The sequence below is a fragment of the Lathyrus oleraceus genome, chromosome 6 (genome assembly GCF_024323335.1).
Source record: "Lathyrus oleraceus cultivar Zhongwan6 chromosome 6, CAAS_Psat_ZW6_1.0, whole genome shotgun sequence".
NCBI lineage: Eukaryota > Viridiplantae > Streptophyta > Magnoliopsida > Fabales > Fabaceae > Lathyrus > Lathyrus oleraceus.
Window position 1 is genome coordinate 133554514 of NC_066584.1, and position 25917 is coordinate 133580430.

At 34.0% G+C, this 25917-nt stretch overlaps 1 protein-coding gene across 1 annotated transcript; it reads left to right on the forward strand.

Annotated features, from left to right (window-relative positions):
* The first annotated feature begins 7544 nt into the window (after positions 1-7544).
* LOC127093019 (uncharacterized) lies at positions 7545-11263 on the forward strand. Its single transcript, XM_051031915.1, has 12 exons — positions 7545-8026; positions 8112-8176; positions 8420-8492; positions 8645-8663; positions 8792-8911; positions 9274-9343; positions 9648-9691; positions 9781-9822; positions 9897-9956; positions 10433-10500; positions 10601-10658; positions 10772-11263. The coding sequence occupies exons 1-12, from the start codon at positions 7734-7736 to the stop codon at positions 10859-10861; spliced, it is 1002 nt and encodes a 333-aa protein (XP_050887872.1). The 5' UTR covers positions 7545-7733; the 3' UTR covers positions 10862-11263.
* Positions 11264-25917: the final 14654 nt, after the last annotated feature.

Genomic DNA, 25917 nt, shown 5'->3' on the forward strand with positions numbered 1-25917 from the left:
AGTGATTTTGGTATATCATAAGATATGGGCCATATACACTTAAGTGGGCTTTTTAGCTTGTAGCCCACACAAGTGGTTCTATAAATAGAACCCTTGTGCAGAAGCATTGCATTCGATAAAATTCCGTTTCTCTCTCTCTCTCACTCACTCAAAGCCTTCATTTGTAGCAGCTAGCACTGAGATAAAAGGAATCCGTTCGTGTGGACTGAGTAGAGGAGTTGTCACCATTCAACGTTCGTGATCACTCCTTAGATTTGCATCAAAGGTTTCAATCGCCACAAGAGGTAACGATTCTATCACTGATCATGCCCATTCGTAAGGATCACTAAAGGAGAAATTTTAATTTCCGCTGCATCTTGGATCGCTTCTCCTTCAGAGTTTTCTTCACTAGAATGCTAATGATCCTGCACAGTTCCAAGATACTCACAAATGGGATAATGTGTTTGAATTTTATGGTGACCCCTAGCTTATGATTGGTATTATTATGTTTTTGTCCTGACGTCAGGGAGGGGGGGGGGACCTGTAAACACTTTAGCGCCCAAGTTAAGGACTACAGAAGTTGAGAGGTATTTTAAGGTTAGAAATATGTGTATTTAAGATAAAGGTCTCAAATTTCTTTTTATAGTTGTCTTTTAGGGTTTAAGGTCTCTAGAACCTTTTCTCTCGAGACACTTGTCCTTGTATGTTATGCTTATTGATCCTTCCTTTGAGTTCGATGCTTTCTGACGCTTGGAATGACATTTTGGACCGTTTATACATGGCCCCAACGACCTTATTGAGCAATCGGGTTTGGTTTGCCGACCCAAGCGAGAGCTATACAACATTAGTACACCCACATTAGTGATTTACCTTAACTAAAATTTTTCCATCTTAAAAATATTTTTACACCTTAATGTATCTAACTTAGGCATGAAAGTATCTTTTGTAGATACCCATCACATCTAGAAAAGCAACACAACTAGAAGAGCATTTAATTGACATCCCCCAATTAAACCTTGCACCCCCATTTGGAACTAAATGACCTTGGTACCTTTGTAAAAATTCTGGAAAATTTGAAATTTCCGAAAGGCATGTACCGGAAATTTCAAAATTTCCAGAAGAGTTATACCGGAAATTATGACTTTTGCATAAAATGGTTAAAAATCCTGGAAATTTCCAAATTTCCAGTAGACTCCCAGAATTCTCAAAAACATAAAATTTCAATTTTTTTGGTGCAACGACCTGCATAAATGGTTCGACTAAAAAGTCATCATATATAATAGATACGTATTTACCATAAAATTTGTTCTACGTACAAGATTACAACACTACTTAGGATGATTTCCTAACTTCATCTTCCCAATGCCTAATTCGTCCTGCATATGATGATTCTCATGCTTTTGCTTCTTTAGTACAATTCTGTCTCCAACGGTCAATGACAGGTGACAATGGACTATCGGGTTTCAATTTTTCCCGAACCCAATGATTGTCATTGACAAAACCAACAACAGTGATTTTATGGTTGCTCGTATACATAGGTGGAGTCAATGTAAGAGTTTAAAATGTAATGTTAAGTCTCTTTGATAGAGAGACAAATATGACATTGTACCTACTAGTAATAGGGTAACCCATATCAGGAATCGTCATTCATTTTTCTCGATCCTGCACACCCAAGTGTTCTACTTTTAAGGCATTTCTAACTTCAGAGACAGTGTCATAGAACAAATTAGAAAACAACTTAGGGTGTTAATGAACTTGAGTATCTAACTGTGTCCGAACCAACGACCATGACTCTTCACCTCATCCAAATAAAGTTGCAATAGCCCCAAAACAACAATTTCCATATTCGCCCACATTAACAATGTCATCAATGTATGGATGTAAGAAACCAGAAAATTGAGAGAAGTAAATATGCCTCGAAGATGTAGTGGCCGATTGACTTTGACCTGACAGACTTGAAGGTTGACTTTGACCTGGCAGACTTGAAGGTTGACTTTCTGTTGGTTTCGTGCATGATCTCTTTGTAGTTTTACTCCCTTGTGATCCCTCGCCATGCTCCCACTATGAAGGATCACAATGTACATCACTCTTTTCACCCTTTATACTCTTCTTAACTCCCCTTTTTGGCTTGTACTTCACTGGCGGTGGACACATCAAAGTTATGGATGGATGTGTTAGTTACCTAACCTTTTTCTTCAACACCATCAGCCCTATAATATCCAAAGAATTAAAATAAGTCTTCAACTCTTCACACTTTGCTTCTAAATCCAGCTTTGTACCAGTATCTTCATGATTGACGACATGCTCTTCAACGTGTAATTTCTTCCAAAAATATGAATTTGATCTAAAGGAACATGTTTTCCTTGTATTTGGAAACCGACAAGTTGATATGCACAAGGTAACCCATATTTTGTTCTAACGAAGCAACCACAAACGTCTTTACTCGTACCAACAAATTTGACCCTTTCTAGTTCATTCCCTATATGTTGTATACACTACCTTGAAAAAAAACCGGCAGGTTGGTATAGAATAAAGTGTTATATTGATGCTCAATATTGGTAATACTTTTTTGGAACGAGATCCTTATTGAACCAAGCTGCAACTTCAACATGGTGTTCACAACATCCTAACTTCGACATAAATCTCCCTAGCTTGTAGTAAACATGTTTTTTAGTCTTCAATGAGCGGACTCCGCCCTATTCGTTGTTGTGTTACCTAAATGAGTGACTCTATTAGTCTAAGCCGCAAAAAAAATTCTTTATAAGCTATTAACCATGTTTCAATCACTTACTTAACAAACAACGGAATATCAGCACAAACAGTCTTAAAGTGCTCCAATTGTGCGATAAACTTAGTTTCTTTATTAGCATACATGATGTTTTTCTATAGATCCATGACATGATCATGTCTTTCTGATTAAACATACTCTTTACATTTCATGCTAACATTTTTTGAAATATGGAGCGAGCATAACAAATGAGTTGAATTTGGAAACACAGCTTCAATTGCATTCATCAATGTAAGTTCTTGATCTGTCACGACAATATTAGGTAGCAATTTCTATGAAGAGAACAACTCTTTGAGATTCTCCGATGCCCATTTGAAGTTTTCCTCCCTTTCATGCTCCAAATAGGCAAATCCTACCGAAAACGTCAATTTTGTTGACGTAACACCAACAATCTCCAGCAGTGGCAACCGGTACCTGTATGATCATGATGAAAATAATCAAAAGTCTGATAAGTCATAGTATGTCGAAATGATATCAAGGCATGATCACGATTCATGTTACCTATTTGTCTTGTATGTACAATAAAAAATTAATACCAAAGGAAACATATTCAATAACTTCACTGAATCAGGATGTGTCCAGAAGATATCAACAACAACATTTGAATCTTCCCTATTTCTTGTCTAGTACATATATTTCTCTCTCTATGAATAAGACTCAACAACATTTGCATTTTCGTCAACGAACCTCTCATGCTCATATTATATGTAGCTCTAGCTTTATACACTTGGGTAATACTAATGAGGTTTCCTGGATCTCAGCTTAAAATGACATTTCACTTTCATACTATAAGTGCCCTTTGAGGATTTACTGCTTTCAGATGTATTCTTCCTTTTATAATTACCTTCTCTCTCACAATGCAAAATCAATTTATCTTTCCTTCATCGCTGACCATTTGCAGTATCAGAATGAACATTCACCATTATAATACCATGTTATTTGCCAATATTTTATGTCCAGACTAATACTTTAGATCGGGACTCAAATATTTATCATTACATCACATAGAAAGTATACTATTAATATCATATAAGGGCGAGAAAATATTTAATTTAAAATTATTACATAGAAAAACATATTTTGTTTGTGGTGAAAAACTGCGTACAATCGCTACACTAATTTGTAGATGACTCTACCGACTCCGGACTACACAAATAAATCATTTTTTGAAATTTTTGCTATGTTACCGGAAATTTCAAATATACTCAAAATTTCCGGTACTTTTTGTTTGTCCACTGAAATTTTGAGAATTTCCGGTATTGTATACCAGATTTTTTGAAATTTTAGATATTTTTTATCGGATTTTTCCAAATTTCCGATATAAATGCGTGAATTGTGAAAAATACAATAAAAATGAGTATTGAAAATTTTAAATTAATTATCGAAAATTTCTTTTTAGTAAGTTTGCAAAAGTAAAAATTACAGAAGAAAAGTAAAATTTAAAATGTAAATATTAACGAAGACATTTTAGAAATATTAAAAAATTGGAGATGCCAAATTTAATTACGGATTTTTTCTTCTTCTTGCAATTTATAATAAAATACTCTTTTATAAATATTAACAATAAATATGTAAAACTATATAAATTGTAAATAAAATTAATACTATCATCATTTCTTGAAATTCTTGTGATTTCTTCAAAGAGATCCGATATTTGAATTTTTTATTCAAATAATCCAGTTTTTTTTTTTAAAATCTCAAAATAACTCATATTTCATATTAATTCCCAAACTATTCCACTTTCGGAAAAAAAAGCATCAACACTTAGGTGCCAGATGATTGACGTCTACCCTTAAATTTAAAGAAGAGACACCATTTGAATTGGCTACAACACATGGTGCTGCCAATCCAATTGACGCATGTGTGTAAAGAATGAAAGGAGACGTCAATTGGTCTGGCTCCTATGTGTATTGTGTATTTTTTTTGTATAAATAGAGGTGTTGTGTGATTCATTTTTCCACATCTCTTTTCATTATATTACAAACATAGCTCGTCTTCGTCGTCGCTATGGGAAATTGATTTATTCGAGAGACAAGCCTCCGATGGAGATGCTCTTCTGGAACATCTGCCGTTTCGAGCAACTACAAAGGAAGTTGATTCATTGGTTAGAGGAAACATGCCTGAAGACAAAAAAATAGAAGTATTGAGAGACACGATGTCGTACGTGGGTGAATGCAATTTAAAAATGATAAGGATGCGAGGGAAATGATGTTTGGATCAAATGGTATTAGTTTGATTGTTGTAATCAGTTAGAAATGTTGTTTTTAAATGTTGTGGTTAAGTATTTTTATTTGTTTTGATATCTATTGTTTGTGTTGTTTATTCAGACCTGTTCGTTTTTAAGTGTGTTTAAGTTGGAGTGATGTTTGTTGTTAACATTGTTGTAACAAAAAGTTATTAATATATCAAAATCAAAGGTTACAAAAATTGAAAGGGGTACTAAATTATGATGCAAAGGTTGCTCCAAGATTGAGAAATTTTTTCTTATTGTGTCCGAGTTGACGATATATACTACATAATCTTATCATTTTATCACTCGTATCCATTTCTATTCTAATACGCGTGCTATTTGGCCGTCCTTTTTTCTTTCTTCACATCTCATCGTTGTGCCAAACTATGTCCCCTTGATATTGAGGCCAATATTCCTCCATTGCTAACACTGAGAAGCTTTCGTTATAGATATTCATGACGGTAACAACTTTTTAAACATCAGATAGATGGTTGTAATTGTCCTGGAGAATACGTGCGCATGCCACAATGACATGAGAGCAAGGTATACGGAAGACCTGAAACTTGCCACAATCGCACCAACTTCTGTTTAATCTGACATCATATGATACATTTGGCCTCCCCTCATTGTGGTCCATTGTTTCCTATACACTGAAATTTTGCCTATGACGGTCAAAGATTGTAACCGCGTGTGTGATAGCTTTGATAATTTCCTCTTTCATCACTTTCATACAACATTCACTGAATAACTGACCTGACATTAACACTGCACTCCATCTTCCGCCTCTAGTTGTGAAGGTCGATGCTAACCTAAACTAGGTTGTTCTCACCAATGCGGTTATTGGTAGATTTCTAATGTCTTTGAAGACGCCGTTCATGCATTCCACAAGGTTTGTTATAATGTGGCTCCATCGACATCCTCTGTCAAATGTCATTGTTCACTCCTCTAATGGTATGTTATCCACCCACCTTCCTGCATCTGCATTTGACAATCTAATTTTGTCACTGTATTGTTGAAATGACGGCTAAGTTAGAGCATACCCTGCATTCACCATTTTTTTACGAAGGTTCTTGTCTTTGATTGCACACATGAAGTTTTGTGCAATATGTTTAATGCAATAGACATGGGTAGATGGATGATTATGCCATCCGTTATCATGGTTATTGTAATCACTCTCAATAGTAGCATGTCTATCTGAAATCAAATAGAGATTGGCTTGTGGAGCGACATGTGTTCTGATATGACTAAAGAAGAAACACCAACCACCAGCGATTTCACCTTCAACCTAAGCAAAGGCAATGGGAAAGATATTATTGTTACCGTCTTGTGCAACATCCATAAGCAAGGTGCCCTTGTATTTTTCGTATAACCATGTTCCATCAATTTGAATAATAGGTTTGTAGAATGCAAACCCTTTGATGCATGGTTGAAACGCCCAAAAGAGTCGGTGAAATATTCTATTTCCACAAACACAAGTTCTGTCTGGCGTAAATGCTAGCAATGTCTCCATAATTGCAACAATCCCCCGTGCGTATGTATTAAGTGCCCATAAAAACCGTGACAATTCTTTATATGAATCCTCCTAGTTTCCAAATACCTGTTGAACAACTTTTGTCCTTGTAATTAATGATATTTACTTACTTTACCGATTATTATCTCTAAAAATTATATTTACTTTTTTGGTGCAGGTGGTCGGCTCGTGGTATGAGTTACAACAGATGTCCTAGACATTGTATTACCCAATATCGCAATCTATTGGATCACCTTCGACCAACAGATCTATTGTCATTAACCAAATTAATTCGTAATAATTTGTTTATAATATGACCCATTTTATAATCTAATATATTTTCACATTTCAGTTCATTTGGCGTCCATATCTAAACTTGGATCATGACCATGAAATCAACAAACAAGATGCAGCTGTTTGGACTGCATGCACACCGATCATAAGGTTCACCACTGTGGAGAGACATCATCGTGACCGTGTTAAATTGCAGTTCGATATGTTTCAACATATCTCAGATCCCCCGACAAACTTTAGAGAATGACATATACGAAAAGTTAACGACCAATGGAACTTTAACCCTTGGCAAAATGTACATTATTTTTCAAAAAAAAAATTACGCAACACACATATGTGTTAGACCAATTGACGCCTACCCGTAAACCTAACACATAGATACCAATTGAATTGTCAGTAGTAGGTACATAAGTCAATGCAATTAATATCACCTCTTTAACTTAGAGAATATGCACCAATTCATCTGACACTGATTCTTCAAAGTGGATTATTTTAGAAAATTATCTAAAAATGAGTTATTTTTAATTTTTTTAAAAAAACTGGATTATTTGAGGAACAAATATACAATATTATTTTTTCTCTCTCAATTTCATACTTATTAATTAGAAAAAATAAATACTCGATAAAATGAGAAACGTGAAGAAATCAGATTTTGACTAATCTTTCATTCAAATTCCTCGATAAAATAAACCCTCCAATCCAAATAGATATTTATAGTTGAGTGCTTCTGAATGTGCCAAGTCAGTTTAACACCACCCATACCCAATACTATAGTCCAAGCCTTCCCCCTCTCTCTATACCGTTTGGTTATTGGCCTAACAAATTGGCACCAAAACCATTTCCCATTTCCCCAAACAACTCCTTAAAAACACACTCAAAATTCTCACTTTCTCACACTCTTCACTTCACCTCCCAATTCCAACGTCACGGCCATGGCTGGATCAGGAACTCTGAGTCTCTCCCAATTCCCAATCCACAGACCTCTTCCATTTCCTAAAAACAAACCACAAACAACCAGAATTTGCATTAGAGCCATGTCAGGAGAAAATTCTTCATCTTCTGTCACCACACAACAAGAACCATCACCAATCTCAATTTCTCCTCCTCCCAATTTCAAACCTCCCGAACCTAAACGCTTTATCATTAGACCTGACAAGAGGATTGAAATCCTCAGTGCTTCGCTTTCCTTGTTCTTTCGCCTTGCTACTGGAGTTTTCGCCTCTGGGTAACGTAATTTACGCTTTTGATTTTTCTCACACTGGAAACTCAATGTTAATTCTTTTGTGCTTGTTGTTGTGTGTTGTTTGTAGGTATTCTTTCTCGTTTGTTTCACAGGATGAAGTTCCATCAGACGAATATGCTTTTAGACTTTCTGGTAGTTCCTGCATTCTTTTATTTAATGCTCATTGCTCATTATTCCATACTAGGTTTTTATTTTTATCATCACTTAAATGTTAGTTAGAGGATTCAAATCCTTATATTACTCCCTCATACTTATGCTATCATTCTCGGATAGCAGCGCGGAGAGCAGAATTGCCTATATTTTAGTGATGTGGACACTAATTCAGTTAATACTAGAATAATTACTGCATATTTAACATTAGTATTGCGATTTCAGGCATTACAGTAAAAGAAACATCAAAGTTAGGCGCTCGACCAGAGAAACCCATTGAAATATATGAATTTGAAAGGTATATTTTCATACTTCTCTGTCGATATTTTTCTTCTGGAATTTTACATGACACTATGGCTTTTTACACGCCACTCTATGGATTAAAGAATATGCTAATTTGGTATGTTGTTGTTCTTTTCTTTAATTATATTCTCCGTGGATCGTGTTCAGCTGCCCATTTTGTCGGAAGGTATGGATTACGGTTTTGCAGGATTGGTGTTTTCTTTTGAAGATTTTTATCATCAGACATTGTTTGTCATTATATTTAATTAGCAGGCATTCTTTTTTGTTGTAGATTAATATTTTGACTCTATACAGGTTAGAGAAATAGTTGCTGTTTTGGACCTTGATGTTCTTTTCTATCCTTGCCCGAGAAACGGCCCAAATTTTCGTCCGAAGGTTGTTCAGATGGGTGGTAAACAGCAGTTCCCTTACATGGTAAGAATGACTTCTTAAAACAAATAACAGAACAAAACAAAATTGGTAGTTTCTTGTTATGATTTTCTGTACATTTTAAAAAGGATGGGGTAAAAGTCACTAACTTAAATTGCTTCACTTAAATTAGTGCAAAACCTATCGGGTAGGTGTTCATGAATCCATTTGCATCTTATTGTCAACTCTAACAAATTGGCCCAGAAGTTTTGAATTTGAAAGAAAAATGTAACCTAGAATGGCATGCTAAATTTTTTATCTCATAGATTTGAATAGAGCTAGACTGTTGAAATTTTCTTATACATAACTATACTTTTTGTATTGTGTACATATATACACATCTTTTCATAAGAAATTTCTTGTTTCAGGTTGACCCAAACACTGGTGTTTCAATGTATGAATCAGATGAAATAATTCGGTATTTGGTTGGCACATATGGTTAGTTTCTTCATATGTAGTATATCTGTCCTTTTTGTTGCATTCTGTATTGTAGTTTTTCTCATTGCAATGACATGTGTTGGATTTTTGACTTAATACTACAAAAGCAGTTTGCAACTTAAGGGGTTATAAAGATTATTAATCCTCTTCAAATGATGCCCTAAAAAGAGCTTATAATTTATAAAGCTAATAATTTACAGCCCCTTACGTTGCAAACCGACTTTGAGCAAATTTATAAGCAAATTTTGCACTTCACCAAAATTATCACATTGTGAGTGTTGACCATTCATTATCTGTTCTGTAGGTGATGGAAACATCCCTCTCACTTTATCACTCGGATTTTTAACGGTTAGAACCCGACATCACTATTATTGATTGTATCACCTAAAGTTGAATTGTATCATTGATGTTAACAACAAAACACTATTTTTCTGCAGTCACTGACTTGTGGTCTTGCTATGCTTAGTCGTATTACAAAGGTAATGTCTGATTTATGTCCCCATGTTATGTAAAGAAAGTAACTATTAATATAATTATTCATTTTATATTTCAGGGAACAACATATACTCCAGCAAAATTACCACCAAAGCCACTTAAGTTATGGGCGTATGAGGTTGGTTCGCAACATGCAAATCATGCATCTTAAAATGTTTAATGTATGAATTTAAGGCATATGCATCATAAAACACAACATGATAATGTAGAGTTTATATAGGGGATTAATTAATATGCACTGCCACTGGCGATTCATCACTATCACCCGTTTGTATTACTTTATAGATTTTTAAAATAAAAGTCAAATTTATTTCAATATCGAACGTCTAAGATTAACTGATAGTGTAAAATCCTTTTACATTGTCAATTTATTTCAATTAAATCCTTTATATAATGCTACAAGTTTTAAATTTTATATACATGAAAACATGGTTTCCAGATAAGAAAATAGAGAATTGAAAGAAAACTAAATTTGAAATTTAATTGAATGAGTAAAGTGGTTACATAAAGTCTCTATATAGAGCCTAACAAATTATTAACTAACTATTACTAGTAACTGAGTAACTAACTATATTTCTAATATGTTTTGTTCAGGGGTCTCCTTTCTGCAAAGTCGTACGGGAAGTTCTCGTGGAATTGGAGCTGCCACATTTGCTTATCAAGTAAATTCCTTGTTTTTCTACTAGCCATATGATTTTAATGCATATCTCACCCACTTCTGTTTTTTTCTCTTCATGTTACTGACTAATATTTCCAATTTAGCTCTGCTAGGGGTAGCCCAAAAAGAAATATACTATATCAGAAAAAGGGACATTTCCAGGTATTTTATAAATTCCATTTCCAGTTAATGCAAATATACACATTCTTAACATGCTTCATGACATGGTATTTGGTTGAATGGATGATGTTAGTTCTGATGGTTATGGTTCACAGGTACCTTTTCTGGAAGATCCAAACACCGGAATAGAAATGTTTGAGAGTGCCGAAATTATAGAGTACATTAGAGCAACTTACACTCTTTAGTGATTGATGCCTTTTGCAGCCAATATCACTTTCATCAATAATTTTTTCTTACAAGTTACAATCTCCAGTTAATGATTTTGGTGAGGCTTCTTGTAAAATCTAAATTGGTGTTACACAGAAAAATCAATTTGTTACTATAGAAAAAAAATCAAATAGTGGATTTAGGTGCTTCAATATTGAAGTTATACAATGGTTGGTTTGATTTGAGGTAATAAAAACTGTGAGTTTCAAAAGTAGAAGTATATATAAAAAAATATTATATATATTTCAGTCTTCATTGTTGTCCTACAAGGCTACAATACAAGGCCATTTACTATACTGCCTTTCAAAATTAATTTTCCTGCCTTCAACTTGTACAATTTATTTATGAGTAAATTATCATATTAATCTTGCATATATTAATTGATTAGTTTTGATACATTTTAATTTAATAGTATTTATGTACTTTGTTGTCTTTCTTTTTACCTTGTATTTAGTTTTAGTTTGGTGTATTTAATTAGAAGCAGGGGTGGACAGTATTTCACTTTGAGTTGATTTTGGGTCCAAAACTTAAATCTCATGCAAATAACAATTTCATTTTTGTTTCATTTTTTTTTTGGATTCGGTTAAGTCAGTTTAACGGATAAATCAAATCAGTTTAATCGATTTAAAAATCGATTTAATATTTATTGGAGTAGACCTATAAAAATGATTTCTTTTTTTATAAAATCACAAATATTTACTTTTTAATTTTTAAAAAAATAAAAAATTTAGAATAGCTTAAAGATTATTTTAAAAAAATTATTATTATGTGATAGTAATATATTTAATATTATTTAATATTAATTTACTTTAAATTATAAACTAAATAATACTTAAAATTTTATGCGGCATATATATATTTTTAGAAATACCCAAAGTCACCATTAAACCATAAAAATAAAAATAACATGAGTCCGTCTTAAATAAATAAAATATAATATTAACTTGTGTTTTTCAATAAATGACATAAGTTAAGAGCTAAACGTTAAAAATTATATATTAGATTTATTAAAAATTTACTATTAATAATTTTATTAATTTTTTAATATAAATTTTTTATTTGTGAATTTTTTAATATGTATGATTGAGACACAAGTTAACCTTATCCAATAATAATTAAACTCATTCAATTTTAGTTTTTAACGGATTTAAAATAATTATTCAAGACTGACCAAAACAATTATACATTATTTAAATTAAATAAATGACTTAACATCTTATCCAACCTAATCTCTTTGAAGAAAAAATAATAATTGGTCGGTTAGTTTCAATCAAATTTGTTAACCCCTGATTAAAAACATTAGATTTAAAGTTCTGTGTCCATGGAAGTACGCATGAATGTGACCTTAATTGGTTAAAAAAGCATGATAGATTTTGAGAGCTTCCCTATGATGGGAGCACACCATGTGTGGTAGTGTCGTAGTGGCATGTCTATCAGTCTTTTCTTTGGGAATATGAAAATGTGGGGCTCTTAGGATAAGAAGTAGAGTCCTGGCTTTTTGACTTGTTACATTCAACTTTTTTATTTTGATTCATGTTGTTACATTAAACTTAACATTAACATTAATATTGAGAATCCTTGCATGGGAAGAAAATTGTGCATATATTTATCACCATTTACAATTTTGTTGTGTTTATTTATTGGATAGCAACATTAAAGTAGGGTGTTGTTTAGGAGACTCAAGTTATTATGATGACACATAAAATTCTAAAATGTTTTTCGTATCGTCTATATTTTAAAATTCTGATTTACATAATACACATCAAATCACTTTATTAGAGATGTATTCTTATTTTTACAAAAAAAAAAAGTTTTGGATTAATCTTTAGATCAACCTTACCTCCATATTTTCTATGCTTCTTTACAATAAGATATGGTGTCGGTGTATTTTTTGAGTTGTCAAAAAAAGCTTTTGGGTTGTCAAAAAAAGCCTCGATTTTAATCTCTATATTAAACCTGGACAATTTTTTCACAGATAACGAGTAAGTTAGAAGAAATTTTATAATTTTTTTATGAGTCTTACATTATAAGTCATTTATAAATTAATCCAACAATAAATCATATATATTTGTCATTCAATAATAAGATCAAATATTCAAAAATATTGGTAACTCATACATCAATGTTCATAAACTACAACGACCCATAATATAAAATGTCAAAATGTTAATATCAAAATAAAAAGTAAAAGACAACTACTATGTATATCTAATGCCCTATGTTCCTCCTCTGCCTCTTGTACTGCAACGCATATTGTGCCTCTACTAAGATGACATGTAGAGTGACCCTCTTAAGTCTGCTTTCCTGAAACTCACCTTTAGTTATGTCCTCTCTCTTAATAGCCACAATAGAGTGACATATTGACAACAAATCTGCGACATGGTATGCCATTGCTTACTCCTCTTCTAGGATATTCTAATGAGATGATCTCAGAGGATCTCCTTTTGCATCTAGTATCATGTAAGAATGTGACACTCTATAAAACCATTGGACGTAACTATATACCGCACTCCATGGACGAGGGTTGACACACTAATACATCATCTAGAACCATATGCTCATAATACTCCACAAATATCCCATCAACATCTTTACGGAGAACAATGGCAGGAGCAACAACTGTGAGGTCTCTAGGTATACCCTGCAAGTACTCGCTCAAGTAGATGTGGGTACATAAGTAGAGACCCACAAGCCAACCACCTAGAGTACAAGGTTATCACCTTCAAGGTTTGTGTCCCACGATGCTCACCATACGACATAAAACAAATATCATTCGACATGATGCGATCAAGAGAAACTCGGAATGGCTCAGGCGCCGGATTCATCTTGAGTAGGATAATCGAGCATACACGTGGCAATTCTTCATAGTAGTATTCAACATATTTCCAGTAAGAGAGACGTGGAAAATTTTGTGCCTGAAATGGTTAAGATGAAATATCAATAAGAGTGTAACACAAGTATTATGTAATTAATATCAATAAGGATGCAAAAATAATTATCGTAAGTAAACATCTGTTTGTTGTCATCTGTATGGTCTTCCATTCACAACCTTTAGTTAACTTATAGTATAGGTAAACCACACAATTTTCCTCTCAGTTGTACTCATGAATCCTGTCCAAGTCAATGGAGTATCTAATGTAGAAAATGTTGACATAGGTCACACTCATGTCCATAAATATCCATGTGTTGATCAAAACCATGAAGTATGACCTCAATGCACAGGCTCTATGGTATGTAACCTATGCATCATCACCCACGACATATATAGCTACAACTAGTTGGCCTTCATACAACTTCACTAGGAATAAAAATCTAGCATGATATCCTCTGGTGCCATCTACCTCTTATTATGCTTTACTCGGGCCAACTTCTAAATATGTAACCATCATGTCCAGTGCATCAAGTATACATATTATAAAGTATTCTAATAATCTTCTTATGATCGGAAGATATATGAGGCATGAGAAATCATTAAGTGTGACAGTCATCTCACTTATCAGAAGATAAAATAAAGAGGTTTATGTGTGTCATCGCTCTACAAACGCGAATGATAAACCATGAATAATATAACCATATCCAGTCTTGAATAAATCCTTCAACCCAAATAGCTGCAAGACATCCTGAAACCATGGTTCACCATGTTGTAACAACTTTGCAACCTTCTTATTGTAGTCAGTGCATTTCAATGTATCACGGTACTGCAAAAATAAATACATTATCGTCAGAGATTTCAATTATTATAACACAGGTGTTTAAAAGAGTAATTGAAGATTTATGATACCTCTCCATCCCACACATGCCTAGAAGCAATGTTTGCACACATAATTAGTAGTGAAAAGTTTTAGGGGGACTCTCAGAAAACTATCGAGCATGGCATTATCAGATGCATTATTGGCTTTTGGGGCAACAAAGGCTTCATGATGAGCCATAGACACATGAATCTGGGAAGACGGTGCTTGAGACAGATGAACCCAGAAATTCGATGCTTCATCATCAAATGAAGTTTCCCCAACTATGGGCCGCGAGGGTCTAACTTTCTCCCATGTGAAGGGAAGCATGTTGGGTCACTCTACCATGTCTCATTATTTCTTGGTTTTTAGACTCTTTTTTATGATCAAACAAGAAAAATCATATCATAACCAAATAAAGTATTGGAAAACCGAACCAAAAAAAATAGAAAACAGGTACATCCAGATTTTGTTATTTGGGCTAAGGGTTTGGATTTCAAAATCAAGATAGGACGAAACTATAACAGATGAACTAGAAACAAGGCATATGAACCCTAAGCAACAAATATTTAAAATTTCAAAGCAAGGAAGCTTAGAACAAATAAATATTACATATTTATTATATTTAACCTAATGTATCATGCTTATAAACTATTTACGTAATGCATGCATCTAAAATAAAAAAAAAGTAAGGAAATGAGTAACTTAACAAATGTTTGCTCTATTTGATCTTGGATTGACTATAGTGGAGTTGAACTTCATAGATGTGGTAATCTTGAATACAATGGATTCGAATTTTTGAGAAAACTTGAAAAATGTTGGAACATATGTATGCTCACGGGCTTTGTTTGCTGAAATGAAAAAGGAAAGGGAGAGAAAAAAAGTCTGCGAGTGAATACATAAATAGAAACGTCCCGATTCCAATCTCTATAAGAATTTTGGACATTGAAGTTTGGATTCTTTTAAATGTATGTTTGTGTGGTTCTGAGAATGGGCATATGTGTGTTGTGTTGAGGCGCGTCTGGAGTTCAATCTCCGTGATATATTAATTGGGATTCCAAAACTCAGATTTTTTCAACACTTGCTTTGGTGTTTTTGAGAGAGAGTTTATTATGTATTTAGTGCATTCAAATTTTAAAATCTGAATTCTAAAGATATTTTAAAAAAAAAATTGTTTGCTGAAATGAAAAAAGGAAAGGAAGAGAAAAAAAGTCTGGTAGTGAATACTTAAACAGAAACATCCTGATTCCAATCTCTATAAGAATTTTGGACACTGAAATTTGCATTTTTTTTAAATGTATGTTTGTGTGATTCTGAGATTGGGCATATCATATGTGTGTTGTGTTGAGGCGCGTCTGGAGTTCAATCTCCGTAATATATTAATTGGGATTCCAAAATTCAGATTTTTTTCAACACTTGCTTTGGTGTTTTTAAGAGAGAGTTTATTGTGTATTTAGTGCATTCAAATTTTAAAATTTGAATTCTAAAGATATTTTAAAAAAAATTGTTTGCTGAAATGAAAAAGGAAAGGAAAAGAAAAAAAAGTCTGGGAGTGGATACTTAAACAGAAACATCCTGATTCCAATCTCTATAAGAATTTTGGACATTGAAATTTGCATTTTTTTTAAATGTATGTTTGTGTGGTTCTGAGATTGGGCATATCACATGTGTGTTGTGTTGAGACACGTCTGGAGTTTAATCTCCGTAATATATTAATTGGGATTCCAAAATTCAGATATTTTTCAACACTTGCTTTGGTGTTTTTGAGAGAGTTTATTCTGTATTTAGTGCATTCAAATTTTAAAATCTGAATTCTAAAGATATTTAAAAAAAATAGCCGAAGTATAAGACATGAGGTGTATTGAACAATCCCCTTAAAGTATTACGTTGAGCCTATTTTTTTGCTGGACAACTTAAACATACATCATGATACATGGGCAACATTTATTATAAGTCATATCTTTATTAATAGATATAAATAAGTTAAAATTAAATACTTCATCCAATCATATTTAAAAAAAAAGTTATATATATATATATATATATATATATATATATATATATATATATATATATATATATATATATATATATATATATATATATATATATGAGTCGGGATCAACTTACTTCAAGAGTAAGTTTGATTAACTTACTCCAAATTATAGTCTTTGAATTGAATTGAATTTAATGATTAATTAAGTGAAAAAATCAATTTAACCATTATATTATATTCAATTCAAAGGCTATGATTTGAAGTAAGTTAAAAAAAACTTACTCTTGGAGTAAGTTGATCCCCAAACGATCTGAAACACATAATTTTTTTAAAAACTTAATCTTTTACCTTGATTCTCCCAAAAACCGACATAAAAAATTATTTTGGGTTTGAGCTCCGATTCTCAGCGCTTGCAATTTTATATTTTATTTATAACTAAAAGGGCGTCTTTATTTTTTATTGTTTTTACGTCGGCTATGTTCCCTCGGGTTTTAATAAAACTGAGATAAAAACTCTCTTAATAATTTTTTATTCCTTTAGATTTAATGTTAAGTCTCATTCTCTTTTTGTATCCTAGCTAATGAACGATACTGAGACACTATTCTTCTCCAGCAAGCGAAACTGAAACACCATTATTCTCCAAGGAGGAAGGAAGCTCTAACCTCAAACTGACATTTTTCTTTGAGTATCTCATCAGATTTCCGGTATGTACAAATTCTACATTGTTGTTGTTGTTGTTGTTGTTGACTCTATTGTTATTGTTGTTTCCGTTGTTGTTATTATTATTGTTGGTATTGTGGTTGTCGTTGATGTTGTTGCCTCGTTATTGTTGTTGTTACTATGGTTTTTGAGACTTATACGATTCATTTTGGTTGGTTGTGTACTATTTTTTTATCTTATTTTCAAAAGTTGTATGTGATTATGGATCGTAGTTTGATGAAAGTTAATAGGTTAAGCAAAGAGTATGAGAATGGAGTGATTCACTTTCTTGAATTCGTGGTAAAAAAACCTTCCTACCGATAATGAGATTTTTTACTGTCCTTGTAAAATTTTCCGAAATACGCAAAAACATCCAAGTATTGTTATATTCAATCATTTAGGCTATGATGAAATTATTCAAATTTACACGAAATGGGCATGGCATGGTGAAGTGACAAAAAAAAAAGAAATTTGTCACATACAGTTGAAGATGATGATGAATTTATGAATAATACTCTAGAAGACATGATTCGTGATATTTGAGTAGATGCTTTCAAGAAAGCTAATGTGGTATATACTTTGCAAAGAGACATGGACGAGTCGTTGTATCAGGGATGCAAAAGTTTTATAAGATTTCCAGTTGTGTTAAGACTATTTAATCTTAAGGCAAGAGGTGAGTGGACGAATAGAATTTTAATCGAATTGCTTGAATTGTTGAAAGAAATGCTTCTAGAAGGTAACATGTTGTCGAATTGTAGTTATGAGGCCAAGAAGATATTATGTCCAATGGGTTTAGACTATGTCAAAATACATGCATGTCATGATGATTGCATATTATATAGGAAAGAGTATGAAAACATGTAGGAGTGTCCGAGATATGGGGAGTGACGCTATAAGCAAAAGGAAAATGGTGTTGAAGAAGATGACAGTGTAACTAGAAAGGGTGTTCCTTCCAAGGTGATGTGGTACCTACCGATAACGTAAAGGTTCAAGAGATTGTTTGTTAATGTAAATGACGCAAAGAATACTATATGACATGCATATGAAAGAGTGTGTGATGGAAAAACTCGTCATGTAGCTGATTCATTGCAACAGAAGAACAATGATTCCTTGTTTCCAGATATTTCCCTTGAACCGAGGAACCTTAGGCTTGGACTTGCCACCGACGGAATGAACTCTTTTGGTAATTGGATTACTAATCATAAGTCACGACCTTTTCTTCTCATAATTTATAATATATGTTCATGGTTGTGCATCAAGCGCAAATATATGATATTACCGATGATGATTTCAGGTAAAAAAAAAGCAACCAGGAAACAACATAGATGTTTACTTAACGCCAAATTTAAGAATTTTTTGGGAGGAAGGTGTTGATTTTGATGATGCATATACATGTGATGACTTTAAGATGTGTGCCATGTTGTTTTTCACAATCAATGACTTTTATGCATACGGTAATTTATCTGGGTACAACGTCAAGGGACATAAATGATCGCGACTTTATGAGTCGAATTTGGGGTATAAACTGCAAGTGCACAGTTCTATCGCGTAGTTTTAAAAGATATCGATCCCACAGGGACTTATGAATCGATATACCGTTATCTAAGGTTACTTCGTAAAGCTAAGGCGGATGATACTTTGATTGTTCGGGGAAAAAGTTAAAACTAAAATAAGATCTAGATTAAATATCAATAAAGCGGATATCGGTATGCAGTTCGTCGTAATTAAGGAATCAATAAATCTTTTCAGTTGACGCTATTGATTAAAAGTTTTATCTCAAACTCTCGCTCTGTTGAATAAACTATGATTTTATATTAACGTAGCTGTCACTTATAGTTAAGTCAAAAACCACTTTTTGAAAACAATAGAATCCGTAGAAACTCTTTTTAAGAAAACACTAATCGTTTAAACACCCTTATCTCAAACTCTCGCTCTGTTGACTTAGGTTATATAATTAAATTCAAATGCTTAACTCTCGTCCTCACATTCAATCTTTAAAAATACTTTTTGAAAAAGGTTAGAATTTAATTAACTCTAAAAATTGCTCTCGCCCTGATCTAGAATTAATGTCCAATTTACACTGTCCAGTCAAAAACTCAAACTCTCGCTCTATTGCTTTTAACTTCTTTATGTCTTTTACTTTCGTATAAAAACTTTGTTATTAAACCTGTAAATTGAGACCGTAAAAAGAGTGATTTTAATTTTAAACTTAATTAAACCAATTTGGTTTTGATTCCTTCATTCCGCTTACTTTACATACCGATACCTAAGTAATTTAGCCAGACATACTAAACAGACTTAAATAAATATCATGCATAAACAGATTCATCTCAAGCATATAATATAAATAAACGATAAAACAAAGCATATATGAATTCAAACAATAATTAAAGAACCTGAGAAATTAAATAGCAGTCTTGAACACTCCACCACAGGTCGGTTGGATCTGTTCTTGAATTCTTCAATCAGGCAGGAAAATAAAAGCGAAGGAATAAAAAACTAGATTCTAACGTAAGGTTAGATCCGGTAAAAGGTACACAATAGTTTCCGGTGTAGAAACTATTGTGCGAAAAATTAATTAAATGCTGGAAAAGAAAATAGAATTGCAAAAGAAACAATATAAAAATTGTAAAAGTAGTACTGTAAAAATATGCTTAAGCTGCTGGAAAAAGAAAAATGCGAAAAAGCGAAAGCTGGAAAAAGTGTGGAAGCGTGGAACCATGGAACCGCTGCAGGGTTTGCAAAGCTGATATTTATACTGGTACTTTCTGTAACGGTTTCCAAAAGTAGTCCGCGTCAAGGGGTCTTCACGTAACGAAGGGTTAGGCGTGCAAATAGGACTCAACGTCTCTGAAGGCAAAAATATAGGGGAATGGTGTGACGTCTGTCACACCATGTGTGACGCTCGTCACAGGAGTGTGCAAGGCGTGACGCTCGTCACAGCCCTTGTGACGCTCGTCACAGGCACAGCGCCTGTGCCTTTTTTGGGCTGAGCTTTGGCTTTTGATATTTGTTTCCAAAAACTTCTTTCTGCACCTCCTTTTCTTCCCTTTTTACTTGTGCTTCAAATAAACTACCTGAGATAAATAGAAAGGAAATACCGAGTAATATCGAGTAAAATGAAATAAATTGAAGCAAATAATAATATAATTTAATTGAATTAAGTCCTAAAATGTGATATAATTTCATGTTATCAAACTCCCCCATACTTAGATCTTTGCTTGTCCTCAAGAAAAATACAGTATAGAACTTGTTTTTTTTTTTAAATTTTTAGCCAGATGAAATTTCAAAACACACATCAATTTGTACTAGGTTGCCTGTAAAACTTGTTTAGAAGTAACTTGGTTTTAATCTTGACATCAACAACCACCGTCACAACCTCAGATAACCTCACCTTATGCAAACCAGTTCGAGTAATGCCATTATAGCTATCCTAGTTCCTTTACTCTTATTTCATCCGTTTTCATTCTAGCGAAATCACATTAAGCCCTTTATCTTTTCACGCACATAGTGGAGTAACCGGTTAGTGATTCTGATCCCCTTTTTGCTAAAAGTTCTGGTACATAAGTCGGATAACTTCGTTATTCAGTCCATTGCAAATTGCGGGGGATCGGACCGTAGTCCGCCCTACCAAGTTCAGTACCAGATACCTGCTGAACCAACTCATAATGGATCTTTATGCTTTTGTATGATCTGCAACCTTTAGATTAAATGATCTGGTAAGGATCACCTAACTTAATTAGTGCATTTTCTGATATATATATATATATATATATATATATATATATATATATATATATATATATATATATATATATATATTTATGTTACTTTGGGAATCATTCACTTATATTCATCGGCTCTCCACGTAGTTTGCTATTGAGATGGTGCTGACTTCTCGTATAAACTACTCGGGGTTACTATAAAACTAAAAGTTCAAGGGATTGGTATAATAGGTACTTATCCTGATCTGACATGTTAAGGTTCTTAGAGCGTTGTTATGGTAATAATTTTTGTTTTGATTTCACTCGAGTTTTATAAAATAAGCGACCTTTATACTTATTGAGTGTGATGAATTTTTGTTATGGCTCATGAAAATTGAGGGGAATAGATAATAGGAGGTTTTCACATTTGGGACTTAACTTAAAATAAATCTATATTTTATCCTGATCTGACATGTTGAGGTTCTTAGAGCGTTGTTATGGTAATAATTTTTGTTTTGATTTCACTCGAGTTTTATAAAATAAGCGACCTTTATACTTATTGAGTGTGATGAATTTTTGTTATGGCTCATGAAAATTGAGGGGAATAGATAATAGGAGGTTTTCACATTTGGGACTTAACTTAAAATAAATCTATATTTTATCCTGATCTGACATGTTGAGGTTCTTAGAGCGTTGTTATGGTAATAATTTTTGTTTTGATTTCACTCGAGTTTTATAAAATAAGCGACCTTTATACTTATTGAGTGTGATGAATTTTTGTTATGGCTCATGAAAATTGAGGGGAATAGATAATAGGAGGTTTTCACATTGGGACTTAACTTAAAATAAATCTATATTTTATCCTGATCTGACATGTTGAGGTTCTTAGAGCGTTGTTATGGTAATAATTTTTGTTTTGATTTCACTCGAGTTTTATAAAATAAGCGACCTTTATACTTATTGAGTGTGATGAATTTTTGTTATGGCTCATGAAAATTGAGGGGAATAGATAATAGGAGGTTGTCACATTTGGGACTTAACTTAAAATAAATCTATATTTTATTATATATATATTTTTTTTATAAGGGAAATAACAATGAAAAGAAAGATACATACTTGAAAAGGAAAAAGGAGGATAGAAAGAACATGGTTTTCCCCCCATACTTGAATAAAACATTGTCCTCAATGTTTGAAGGAAAAAATGAATTACAAAAAGAAAGGAAAAAAACTAAAGTTAAGGTTGCCTTCCGCCTCTAGTTCTTGGGCCTGGTGATCGCTGACGTAAGTCTAAGTTGTCGAACCTGCTAAACAGCTCAGTGAACCGCTGATCGGTTACGGCATTCCTCTCTTCCTGCTGTTGTTGCACTTGGCGCATCATTTGCATCATTTCGAGATTTTGTGCTTGCATACCATCAATTGCATCCATGATGTCGTCGTTGGTTGCAGGCCTTCTTCGTCGACGACGTCGGGAGGATGGGCCAGCTGCAGTATCGGAAGGGTTGAGCGGGACTGATTGTTGTGCAGTATCGTTATCACCTTGCTCCATTTCTTCGAACTCGTCTGCAGACGGGTTTGTATGTGAAGGCTCGGTAGCTTCGGGAGCATTCAGATCATACAGGTGGCGGTTGGGATTGGTGACATCGGGTAAGGCAATGTTGGGTAGAACAACGCTTGGGACTGCTTGGTTATTCACCATGAGGTAATATTTTCCGCCTACTCTGTTCTTTATTAGGCGGCTGGACCGACAGTAGCCTATATCCATAAAGAGGGGAGGTAAAGATTCTAAAGTTTGGAGTCGGTCCCCTAGGTTTAAGCCAAGTGCTATGGTGGTGATTAATCCACCAATTACAAAAGGTTGACGGCCTCTAGCACATAAGGTGCGGATATGATGAAATAGGAAGGAGGCGGCGTTTACCTTAGCCTGCGGTTCGAAGACGCATTCGAGGAAGAAGAGTTCCTTTGTGTTGACCTTGCTGTTGTTCGGTCTTCCAAAAACGGTGTTTTGTAGGATGCGGATAAAGTACCGGATAGTTGGGTTATGTATATGGGAAACAAAAAGCTCTTCCCAGTTGTTGGCATCTACACCGGATATTTTCTTAAAGAGGTCGAAAGCAGCAACTGTGCTCCAGTTTAGGTTTGGAGGGATTCTGGGGTAGACTTGACCTTCTATGGGGAATTGTAGCATGGTACTCAATTGGTTTTGGGTTAAGGAGTACTCGGTGTTGAACATACGGGAGGTTGCGGTACCGGTTAAGAATTCGTCCTCACCGGCGGGAGTGTTGTACGCGTATGAACTTAAGAATTCTAAGGTTAGGGATGGGTAGGTGGGTTGATTATGCGTGCATAGAAAAGTTAGATCGGCAAGGCGGAGCATCCACTCGATACCTTGAAGTAATCCTAATTGTTGTAAACAAGTTGAATCAGGATACCTGGTAGAGACGATGCCTCGCTGTTGAATGCGCTCGAATTGCTCCCTTTGATAGTTTTCATCTTCGGATCGGAAGATGATATTTCCGAAATTCTGATTTCCCGCCATACTGATGAATGAATTTAAAGGAGTAATAAAGAAAGAAAAGAAATGTATTTGATATTAGAGAGTGGTTTGTGGTGAATGAAGGAAGGTTTGGTGGGTATTTATAGGAAAAAAATTTGGAAGTTGGAAAAGATGTGGTTGAAAAGTGAATAAATGTGGGTTAATGGGAATGAATGGGGAAGGTAAAAAGTTGAAAGGGTGTAACGTTCGTCTCCAACGGCTATGTAACGTTCACCTAGTCAGAAAGGTGTTACGCTCGTCACAGGGGCGTGACGGGCGTAACAAGTACTTGGCGTGCCGTCCGTCATAGATTGTGTGACGCTCGTCACACAGTCTTTTTGGCATGGCTTCAGCTAGCGTTCTTCAGAATAACTTTGGTAATTTATTTTTTTATTATTTAATTTTTTTTGCTTCAGATTATTTTATTTTGCCATTTAATTTTCCTGCATGCTATTCTACTTTGTTTAATAGTGCATAAATGTATTATGTTCTTAATAATTTATGTAGGCAGCAACAGTAGAGAGCATAATAGATATTACATAATAAAATAAATAAATAGCTTCAATAAAATAATCATAATGTAACATTGGAAGAAAAAAAAACAAAAATTGCGAAAGGGAAACAAATACGAACATGAATTTAAATAACATTAAATAATAAAACTAACTAAAACTAGATAACTAAGAAAAATAAATTCTATCCATCTGCATGATCTCTGGCCGGAGGAACAAAGGAGTTAACACGGTATAGTAACTCGTGAAACTGATTTGTCATACTGTTCATGTATCCCAGAAATTCGTGCCTCAAGCTAGTGAACTCTTCTCTGAGGGCGTCTTGTTCTGACATCAAAGCTTCAATGGCAGTGTTATAATCAGTTCCGGGCATATGATGTCTAAGGTCGGATATTGCCGATTCTTCGGTCTGAACAGGTTGAGGAGGAGGATCAATATCATAATAGCCAGATGGTGTCTGAGGGTCTGATTCAGCATAAGGAATCTGGTCATCACAAATCTCATAATCATCACAAATCTCATAATCCTGGATGGATTCAGTGGATCTAGCAGGAGAGGGGGTTTCGTTCAGATTGTAGAGCCAGTTATTGCGGTTATGAACACTAGTCCTAGGATCGGGCATGGTGAATAGGCAAAGGACTTGGTTATTAATTATAAGCTCAAACTCATCAGATCTTAGGTTTGCTATAAACATAGTGTTGAAGAGGAAGGGTATACTCATAGTAGTAATGCCACAAAAAGGGCTTAAGTCAAGCATAGGCTGACGTAATCCGATAGCATTACCAATCATGGTTATCAAGCCGCCTATTCGAATTGGTGCTCGTTCATCTTGGATAAGGTGGTCCAAATTTGCTAACATAAAAGTGGCACCGTTTACTGGACGGTTCTGGGAAGCACAAAATATGATGAAGAGTTCATCACGTGAAACTGTGGTACTGTTTGGCTTCTTCCCAAATAAGGTGTGGGTCAGGACCTTATGGAAATAACGGAAGGTCGGGTTATGTATGTTTCCAGAGAGAAACTCATGTTCCTCGGGATCGTCATTTCCAGTCAAGTTACCCCAAAAGTGTTCAAGTTCTCTATATTCAAAAAGTTCTTCCTGGCTCACTGTGAATGTGTCAAAGGATGTAGGGAAACCTTAAAGATTGGTAAAGTCTTGAATATTGAATTGGTACTCCATGTTAAACATTCTGAACTGGATAAAACCTCTGCTTATTCCTTTTCCATGGCTGGGTAGATAGATCAGGGAACTAAGGAATTCTATAGTCAGTCTCCGGTATGTGACAAATTGTCTACGGATAGGAGCGGTTTCCCACCCTATCTGACTCAACAAATACAGGACACTTTGTCTCAGTCCAAGGGCAGTCATTGCCCAATCATCAGCATACAGACTAGGTAGCATCTCTCTCGTGGCTAGTTCTTCAAACTTTTGTTTCTGAGCTGTTCCTCTGAATTTGATACCCATACGATCAATTTGTCCCATCAGGTTAGTGTTAGCTAGAGAAAAGAAAAACAAGAGTTTTAGTCAGGATTTGGCCAAATGCCGAAAGAAGAGAAAAGTTTTTAATAAATTAAAATAAATTAAGAATGAATACTAAACAAAAATTAAAAGAATAATTAAGGAAGAAATAGAAAATAATAATAGAATAAGGAAATAATAAAATATTTGTGGGTTGTCTCCCACTAAGCGCTTTGTTTAATGTCGCAAGCTCGACATAAAAACTATCAATTATAATCTATAATTTCTGGAGGCATTTCGTCTAAGTGCAAGACTTGCGAATCTTCAGTGTTTTCTGCATAGTGATAATGTTTTAGACGTTGCCCGTTTACGGTAAATGGTTCCATAGACTTGCCTTTAATTT

Coding starts and splice junctions, on each gene's coding strand:
- LOC127093019 (XM_051031915.1), top strand. CDS start 7,734: ATGGCTGGATCAGGAACTCTGAGTCTCTCCCAATTCCCAATCCACAGA. Junction 8,912..9,273: donor AACAGCAGTTCCCTTACATG/GTAAGAATGACT, acceptor TTCTTGTTTCAG/GTTGACCCAAACACTGGTGT. Junction 9,823..9,896: donor TGCTTAGTCGTATTACAAAG/GTAATGTCTGAT, acceptor TTTATATTTCAG/GGAACAACATATACTCCAGC.